This window comes from Drosophila subpulchrella, unplaced genomic scaffold (assembly GCF_014743375.2).
Source record: "Drosophila subpulchrella strain 33 F10 #4 breed RU33 unplaced genomic scaffold, RU_Dsub_v1.1 Primary Assembly Seq477, whole genome shotgun sequence".
NCBI lineage: Eukaryota > Metazoa > Arthropoda > Insecta > Diptera > Drosophilidae > Drosophila > Drosophila subpulchrella.
Window position 1 is genome coordinate 1,263,513 of NW_023665684.1, and position 9,999 is coordinate 1,273,511.

The 9,999-nt window shown below is 43.7% G+C and overlaps 1 protein-coding gene across 1 annotated transcript; it reads left to right on the plus strand.

Moving 5' to 3' along the window:
• Positions 1 to 4,329: 4,329 nt before the first annotated feature.
• LOC119562447 (uncharacterized protein K02A2.6-like) lies at positions 4,330 to 7,131 on the plus strand. The gene is made up of 2 exons (XM_037875633.1): positions 4,330 to 6,669; positions 6,757 to 7,131. Exons 1-2 carry the CDS (start codon positions 4,420 to 4,422, stop codon positions 7,129 to 7,131), a joined length of 2,625 nt encoding a protein of 874 aa, XP_037731561.1. The 5' UTR covers positions 4,330 to 4,419.
• Positions 7,132 to 9,999: the final 2,868 nt, after the last annotated feature.

Here is a 9,999-nt window from a genome sequence, read left to right on the forward strand (position 1 = left end):
CCTAAAGTATTTAAATTACTAAATTCTAAAAGTTTTTGGCCTAGTGATGAATTGGTCATTAAAGAATTTGTTCCAAACAGACGGAGCCTTCGACGGCAATTCCTGCGCCAAAAAGCTGAGCAGTTTATTTTTGGCCTATCAAAATGTTGTGGGACTTAATATGAAGCTACCTATGCTTTATGCTGACTTCTCTGCCTTTTCTGAAAACATTCTGGCCTTTACTGAGACTTGGCTGAAACCGGAGATATCAGACTCTGAGGCTCTATCCAACAATTTTAACACGTATAGAACTGATCGCTCTCCTCGTAGGGGGTGGGGTTCTGATTGCCGTTACCTCTACTTAAACATCGGAGAGAATATACTTTCTTGATCCCAATGACATAGAATTAGTTGGTGTAAAGTTTCTTTGAATTCTTTTTCTATTTATGTAACTTGTTCTTATATTCCACTTGAATCCGACTTAACAATTTATGAGCAACATTTGTCTGCAATAAAAACTGTTCTATTTCATCTCTCCGAAAGGGATCTTTTGATTGTTTTGGGTGATTTCAATCTCCCTGACATTTCTTGGTCCCCTTCCACTAACTCACTTGTCTCTACCCCTTTATCTGTTCATGACTTAGTTGCCGGTCTGTTAAAACTTTCATTACAGCTAAACAGGTAATAAGATCTTGTATTTGTTTTAGATCAGTCTGAAGTCACGGTAAGTAGAATTGACCCACTAGTTGTGCCAGAAGACCGATATCATCCCACACTGGAACTTACAATTTGTTTTCCATGCGTTGATACCCTCTCTCCTTTACTTTCTCCAACTTTAAATAGATGTTTTCGTAAATGTGACTATAGGTTAGGTTAGGTTAGGTTAGAGCGGTTGCCAAATCATTGACACACTTAGTCCTTAAAAGGTCCATTGTGGTACCGCGTGGATCTGTATCCCCTTTCTTAAAAATCTGCTGCCATTATTGCAGCTGGCTTAGCATAATTCCCATCCGGTTGCTTTAATGAATTTTATTATTCGTTTTAGGCTTATGTTCGCCAGTTCAGATAGACTGCTCATGAAGGGATTCCATAAGTGGTACAGTCTAGATCTGCACAGGGCCGGGCAGGAACAGAACAGGTATTCCACCGTTTCCTCTTCCTCCTCGTCCCTGCAGCTTCTGCAGAAATCGTTTCGGGGCGCGCCCAATCTGCTTGCGTGTGTGCCAACCAACCAGTGGCCTGTTAACACTCGTATTACCATTCCGCACTCGGTACGGTTTAGTCTTAATAGTTCCGAAGTTCTCTTCGCGTCGATGATTGGCCATGTCTGGCGAGAGATGCGACACTGCTTAACATGTGTCCATGCTAGGCTCGCAAGTTTCTTATATTGATTTCTAATGTTAAGCTTGCAGGTGGCCATCGGCATACCAATGTTCTCCTTGTCCGGAAGGAGAGAAACGGTAGTGCTATGCCTGGCCAGCTCATCTGCAATACAATTGCCTGTAACGTTCAGGTGACCCGGGACCCATATCAGGTAAATTTTAAACTGCAGAGCCATCTCGTGCAGAGATTTGCGGCAGTTTGATATGGTGTGGGAGTTTGTATTGGTCGAGATAATCGACCTGATAGCCACCTGACTATCACTATAGATGTTAATCAGTTTATTCTGATAGTTTGCATCGTTCAGAAGCATCAAAGCTTCAATTATGGCAAATACTTCCGCCTGGAAGGCCCGGCTGGCCTTGTTCCCAGTCTTCTCTGGTTGGGAGCAATGCTTCAAAGGGGGTGTGGATGTATTCAATAGGTTTACATAGATCTGTACTGGGTGGGATCATTGTGTCTTGCTGGAGAATCCTGGCATGACCGTATATTTGGGGTTTCCACTGCCCTAAGTCCCTCATCCGAACCGCAGCTATCTTAGCTCGTTCCATGCCGGCTAAGTCCAGACTTGGCAGGTTCAGAATAGCATTTAGCGCCTCGTTGGGGGTGGTGCGAAGGGCTCCGCTTATGCATAAGGATGCCATTCGTTGTACCTTGTTTAGGTTTGTTGTGGTTGTCTGCTTCATTAGCGCGGGCCACCATATTGACACTCCGTAGAGCAGAATAGGCTTAACTATCGCTGTGTGTATCCAGTTGACGATTTTTGGGGATGTGGGAACCCGTGTCAGCTGATCGGGATTCGAGCCCAACACGGGATACATAAACTCACCATGACGCGTGTTGGATCGCGTCGTATGTTGAGTTCAAGAAGGAGTCGACGATAAGCAACGAAAGCGAGCGGTAGCGAGCAATAGCGACTGTTTAATAAAAGTTATTAAAACTACTATACGCGTGTTATTACTGGAGTATTACATTGGCGACGAGGATTAAAATCTATTACTGACGGATAAGAAAGACTACTGAGTATTAATAAAATAAACGACCGCTGCCAACGAATGCAGGTAAAGAAAAAAAAAAGTGCATAAGCTGGAAAAGGGAATAGAGATACATACATATATGTATGTATATATTCCTGCACGTGCAGCGCTCATGTTTGTGCGAAATGTACATGCGATGTGTAGTTGTATGTAAATGTGTGAATATGCAAGCTTGGTACGCCACAAAACGAATAAGTGGGTAAAACGTCCGTTCATCGAGAGCCGATTAAATTCAGGCTGATGAAATAAAAAGAAAAGAAGAGACAAGAAAAAGGAAACTGGAAAAGTTTCGATCACATCCGTTCATCGAGAGCCGATTAAATTCAGGCTGATGAAGTAAAAAAAAAGAAGAAAAGAAGAAAAAAAAAAGGAAAGAAGAGACAAGAAAAAGGAAACGGGAAAAGTATCGACCACGTTACGAAAAATAGGTGGGTGAAGCAAGTGTGCGGATTAAATTCCTGCAGATCTAAAGAGAAGAAACACACCACGAAAAGAGAAATAAGAAAGAGGTGGTGGTAGATGAGAGAGAGATTTAAGTGCAAAAGCGAATGCAAAAAGGCATAGCAAAAGCGCATGTTTAAGAGCGTGGTGGAGTTGAAAATAAAGCAAATGATAATAACAACGAATTGTTATTATTGGAGCTGAAAAAAAAAAGTTGATTGTTATTATTTTTCTTGAATTTCAGTAATCTACCGAAATGGCGGAGCTAAAACCATTTCTATTTCAAGCATTTGACAAGGCGTTGTGGAGAAATGAGTGGGAGACATGGCTGCGCTCTTTTACCATCTACATAGAGTCGGAGGAGATAACGTCTGTGTACAAAAAGCGAAATAAGTTGCTGCACCTGGGTGGACCGCAGTTGCAGGCAGTGGTGTACAACTTACCTGGGGCACTTGTTGCGTTCGACGAGGAAGCCAATAATGACATTTTTACACCTCTAGTGGAGGAATTAACCGAGTATTTTTCTCCACAACGGAACTCGGTTTTCGAGAGGCACCTTTTCCGGACTATGGTTCCTGTGGAAGGTGAAGGCTTTACCGAATTCTTAATGCGTTTGCGTCGACAAGTTGCAAAGTGCTCTTTCGGCGAAACCAAGAAGGAAATTGAGGAGATCTGTCTCAAAGACAAAATCATAGATGTCTGGGCGCCGTTGGACTTAAAAAGGAAGCTCTTGGAGAACGAATTTACTTTAAATGATTTTGTAAAGATGTGTCACATCGAAGAGCAGGTTAACAGGCAGACAGAGACGATGGGTGCAGCTGGCCAACAAAGCACAATTCAGAGAGTTTCACATCAAAAGACACGAAACCCTGATACACTGCAAGAATGTGGTCGTTGCGGGAGAAAGGGACATAGGGAGAATAGCCCAGACTGCCCAGCACGAAGCGCCACATGCAGGAAATGTTCAAGGATTGGACACTTCGCACGGAAATGCAAGACCAAAATAAGAGCAGGCAACCACGACGCGGACGGGCCTTGGGCAAAACGGCCACGGCGTACAGACACACACATCAGGCTGGTTAATTGTGAGTCTGTGCACGACGGAGAAAAGTCAGCAAACTCTGATTGTTTTCGAGTAGCCACCAAGGGGAATAATGACGAGATTATTCCATGCAAAGTCGGCGGCAGGACAATGGAAATGGTTATCGACTCTGGATCCAAACACAATCTATGCAGTCAAGCAGATTGGCAGATACTTATCGACGACCAGGCAACCATTTTCAACATGCGCACTAAATCATCGAACCAGTTCCGTTCTTATGCTTCTGATCAACCTCTCAAAATATTAAGAGTATTTGAAGCTCCGATAAGCGTAAAAAGGGACCCGGAGGTAATTGCTACGTTTTACGTCATAGAAAACAGCAGACAATCACTACTAGGATGTGACACTGCGATACAACTCAATGTTTTAAAACTAGGGTTAAACATAAATCGAGTTGAGCAGATTGGTGCGTTCCCCAAATGGAAAGATGTTCAGATAAGGCTTTCAATTGATCCAACGGTGGTGCCTGTCAAACAACCCATGAGGCGAGTCCCGACGGCGCTGGAGCACAAGGTAAACGCAAAACTAGAGGAAGCCCTAAAATTTGATATTATAGAGCCGGTAACTGGGCCGAGCGCTTGGATATCGCCAGTGGTCATCGTGTTTAAAGAATGTGGAGATATTCGAATGTGTTTGGACATGCGCAGAGCCAATAAGGCCATAAAAAGGGAAAATTATCCTCTCCCGACGTTCGACTCATTGATGACCAAATTGAAGAACGCTAAATACTTTTCTCGGCTTGATCTAAAGAACGCCTATCATCAACTTGAGCTTGACGTTGCGAGCCGGGAGATAACGACATTCATTACACATCGTGGGCTGTTCAAGTATAAGAGGTTGCTATTTGGAGTGAACTCAGCTCCGGAGATTTTCCAGAGGCTTATGGAGGAGATGCTGGCACAGTGCCCAAATGCCATAAACTATATTGACGATGTTATAGTTTTTGGCAATACTCTCGAGGAGCACGACATGGCGCTGAGCAAGGTGAAAGATGTTTTTGTGGGCCGTAATGTGATGCTCAACGAGGAGAAGTGTGTTTGGCGGACAACTAAGCTGAAATTTCTTGGTCATATCCTCTCTGACAAGGGGATTGAGGCGGATCCAGGCAAGATTGAGATAATACAAAACTTTAGAGAACCCAAAAATAAGGAAGAGGTCCGCAGCTTTTTGGGTTTGGTCACGTATGTTGGAAAGTTTATACCAGACTTGGCGGATACGACAGAGCCATTGAGAGGATTGCTCAAATTGAACGAGAAATTCATATGGGGTGAGGCGCAGAAGTTAGCTTTTAAACAATTAAAGGAAAAGGTTTCGGTAGTCCCCATGCTGTCCTATTTTACCTTGACTGATCGGACTAAGTTGATTGCGGACGCTAGTCCGGTAGCGTTAGGAGCGGTATTGGTGCAACTAGACAAAGATAAAATTCCCCGTATTATCTCGTTCGCCAGCAAGAGTTTATCGGAGGTAGAAAAAAGGTACTCTCAAACAGAAAAGGAAAGTCTCGCGTTAGTCTGGGCGGTAGAAAAGTTTTATTTTTATTTGATCGGATTAGAATTTGACCTAGTAACAGACCACAAACCTCTGGAGGCTATATTTAAGCCCACTTCCAGACCTCCAGCCCGCATCGAAAGGTGGCTTCTACGCCTACAATCTTACCGTTTCCGAGTCGTGTATAAGCCAGGAAAAGAAAACATCGCAGACTCATTGTCGAGACTGTCCCAGGAAACCGAGTCAAACTCATTCGATTGGCAGGGGGAGAAAAACATTTTTCATATCGTCTCAAATTCAATTCCAGTTTCGTTATCAATCTCAGAGATAGCAGAAAGTAGTACTCATGATGAGGGGATAATGGATGCAATGACGTGCCTAAAGGAGGATTCGTGGAAGCTAGCTACATCGAGTCCATTCTATCCGTTTCGATTTGAAGTGTCGACGCTCGGTAATTTGCTGCTAAGAGGAACAAAGATAGTGATTCCGAAAAATCTGCGACGGAAAGTGTTGGAGTTAGCACATGAGGGTCACCCAGGCGAGACTGCAATGAAGCGGCGACTCCGATCGAAAGTATGGTGGCCACGAATGGACAGAGAAGCTGAAGAGTTCGTTAAAACCTGTCGTAGCTGCATTTTGGTGTCTGCTCCGGTACGTCCGGCCCCAATGAAGAGGCACTCGTTTCCAAATGGCCCATGGAAGTGTTTGGCAACCGATCTGTTAGGCCCGCTACCAAACGGAGAATACATTTTGGTACTAATCGATTATTACTCTCGATATATGGAGTACAAAATAACGAGGAGCATCACATCAAAAATTATAATAAACGAGATGGAGGAAATTTTCGCAAGGCTAGGTTTTCCCCAAACATTAACAGCGGACAACGGTCGCCAGTTTATAAGCGCGGAATTCAAAGAATTTTGTACAACAAACGGGATCGAGTTGCGTACAACTCCTCCATATTGGCCACAAGCGAACGGCGAGGTGGAGAATATGAATAAATCGCTGGTTAAACGTCTCAAAATCGCATATGCGAGTAGAAGTAACAATAAGAAGGAGTTGCAAAAGTTCGTTCTTATGTATAATGTAACACCGCATAGTACAACGGGTGCAGCTCCAACCCAGCTGATGTACAATCGGACGATTCGAGATAAAATTCCCGGAATTGAGGATATTTCGGATCAGGATGTGGACTCGGAGGAAAGAGATAGGGACATGTGCCAGAAAGAAAAAGGGAAGAAGGTAGCAGATGCAGCTAGAGGAGCAAAAGATATTCAATTAACTGTAGGTGACAGGGTTCTAATTAAAAATGTTATTTTCCCCCACAAGCTAACACCAACGTTCGATCCAACGGTTTACGAGGTGACCAGCAGAGACGGTGATGTGGTCCAGGTAACCGGAAATGGGAAGTCGTATACCAGGAACGCCAGTCACCTCAAGAAAGTCGAATCCTCTGCTGCAGTTCAGCCGGAGAAGGGCCAATCCCCGAAAAGGACTGATGAATCATTCCCGGCCAAACCAATTGACGCGGAGCTCACCTCACAGATGCCACAGGGAGGTCTAAAACTGCGTCTGAAAAAAAAGGAGAGATGTGGGAACCCGTGTCAGCTGATCGGGATTCGAGCCCAACACGGGATACATAAACTCACCACGACGCGTGTTGGATCGCGTCGTATGTTGAGTTCAAGAAGGAGTCGACGATAAGCAACGAAAGCGAGCGGTAGCGAGCAATAGCGACTGTTTAATAAAAGTTATTAAAACTACTATACGCGTGTTATTACTGGAGTATTACAGGGGACATGCCCCATTTCGTTCCGATGGCCTTTTTGCAGGAGTAGAGGGCAATTGTTGCCTTCCTCGTTCTCTCTTTGCTGTTTAGTCTCCATGTCAGACGCCTATCTAATATTAACCCCAAATACCTGGCGCTGTCACTGAAGGAGAGAGAGCAGTTACTTAATATTGGTGGGTTTAGTTGAGGAATCTTGTATCTGTTTGTAAACAGCACCAGTTCCGTTTTCGAGGGGTTTACCCCTAGACCTCTTTCTGTTGTCCAGTCAGAGAGTATTTTAAGTTTGGCGGTCATTAGATCGCATAGTGTCTGAGGAAATTTTCCTGAGAAAATAATGGCTACATCGTCCGCATATGCCACAACCTTGCATCCACCCCCTTCCATGTAGCACAACAGCTTATTTACTGCGATGATCCATAGCAGGGGGGAGAGTACACCATCCTGAGGGGTTCCCCTGTTCACGAACCTTGTTTGTGTTGAGATTCCTAGCGTGGAGGTTACCATTCTGCTCATCAGCAATTTATGGATTAACTCCACGATTTGGATCTCAACACCCAGGTCGGTGAGGGATTCGGTTATAGCTGTAGGGAGAACATTGTTGAAAGCGCCCTCTATGTCCAGGAATGCAGCAAGGTCGTATTCGTTGTGATTGAGTGACTTTTCGATTTGGCTGACTACCGCGTGTAGAGCTGATTCGGTGGACTTGCCTTTTGAATATGCATGCTGCGCTGCTGATAACTGTTTCGAGTCAATGACTGACCTGATGTGCAGTCCAATCAGTCGCTCGAAGCTCTTAAGGAGAAAGGATGTCAGACTTATGGGCCTAAGATCTTTCGTCGTCGTGTGCGAGGCTTTGCCCGCTTTGGGTATAAAGACTACCTTTGTTTCCCTCCATGTTGATGGCAACGTTCCTATCCTAAGAATGGTACGGAAAATTGTCTTTAGCCAGTTGATGGCAAGTTGACCTGCGTGTTGGATGTGCGCAGGTAAGAGATGATCGGGTCCTGGTGATTTGAAGCTGTTTATGGCCCAACTTATGTTGCGTTCGGAAAGAAGCGTTTCCAAGTCAATGCTTAGACCTGCATGATTTTCTGGGAGACGTTCTAGCGGGAGACTACCCGGAAAGTGGGTGTCTACTAGTAGGCTTAGGGACTCCTCACTAGAGTCTGTCCACGAGCCATCTGGTTTTTGAAGGTACCCCAGGGAGGGGGTTGTTTTGGAGAGGATCTTCCTAAGCCGAGCTGCATCGGCTGTTTCCTCTATGTTTGAGCAGAAGGTCTGCCAAGCTGATCTTTTTTCTTTCCTTATGGCCTTCTTGTAGGAGGCTAGTTCTAACTTGTACTGTTGCCATTTTAGATCCTCATTTCCTGCTTTTGCCCTGTTAAAAAGGGTTCTGCAACTGGATCTGAGTTCTGAAAGTTTCTGTGTCCACCAAGGAGGCTTTCTGGTTCCTCTCGGTTTGCGTTTAGGGTGGGCTGCTTCGAAAGCCGAGTTGCAGGCATTCGTGAACATCCCTACTATGTTATCAAGACTGAGTATATCACTGTTGTCATTTGGGGGTTCTATTGGAAGAATGTTTATATATGATGGACGTTGATGCACTACGAGCAGTACAAACAAGTGGCCCAACGACACCAAGCACGTGCTTGTTACGCGCGGGGCCCTTCTATAAATTTGGGCAAAAATGCGAGTTCGCGAGGAAGATACAAAAAACAAATAGGGACACAAATGAAAATAAAAGAAGCAACTAAGAATGAAGCAAATGAGTTAAAATATTAGTTTTTAATACCGGGATAGAAGATGATGTGCAAATTAAATGGTAAAGATTGTTATAATTATTACATAGAACGCGAAAGGGCTCGTGCAGACAAAAATTTGATGTACATCGTGGCAAATTTAGGGGATAATAATTTCGTGTTAGTCTAGCAGGGACATTGAAAGTTAGGCGGTTTACAAGTTCTACAGAATCAATATCACCTCTAATAAGATTTTGCATAAAAATAGTACCAAGCATTGTTCTACGATTTACAAGTGTAGGTAAATTAAGCAATAGTAATCTACTCTGATAGGAAGGTAGCCTTACGTTTTGATCCCAGTTCAAACTACGAAAGGCAAAAAGAAGAAATTTTTTTTGTACCGACTCAATACGGTCAATGTGCACTTGATATTGTGGACACCAAACCGAAGAACAATATTCCAAAATAGGACGGACAAGGGAGGTAAATAATAATTTGGTTGTATAAGGGTCATCAAATTCTTTTGACCAACGCTTTATAAACCCAAGAACACTCATGGCCTTGTTGACAGTGGACATTATGTGGCAGTCAAATTTAAGTTTTGGGTCCAGAAGAACGCCTAAGTCATTAACGGAATATATACGGTCGAGTGACGTATTTTGAAGAGAGTAACTAACAAAAGTAGGAGTACCCCTATAAAAAGTCATACCGTTGCATTTAAGGCAGTTCAAATTTAAAAGGTTATACTCACACCATCCCTGAAAACAATCAATATCTGACTGTAAGTTGGAACCCGACGCTATATCGTTATATGATAAGAAAAGCTTAACAACATCAGCATACATTAGTACACGAGAATGTTTTATGGTAGAGGGAAGATCGTTAATAAACAAAGTAAACAACAAAGGACCCAAATGACTACCCTGAGGCACTCCAGATGTCACGTAGATCAATTTTGAAACAGCGTTCTTGAATATAACCCTCTGAGTCCTACCATTCAAATAACTTGAAATCCAAGTTAATAGCTTACATGGAAATCCAAGCTGA

Coding starts and splice junctions, on each gene's coding strand:
- LOC119562447 (XM_037875633.1), top strand. CDS start 4,420: ATGAGGCGAGTCCCGACGGCGCTGGAGCACAAGGTAAACGCAAAACTA. Junction 6,670..6,756: donor AGAAAGAAAAAGGGAAGAAG/GTAGCAGATGCA, acceptor TTCCCCCACAAG/CTAACACCAACGTTCGATCC.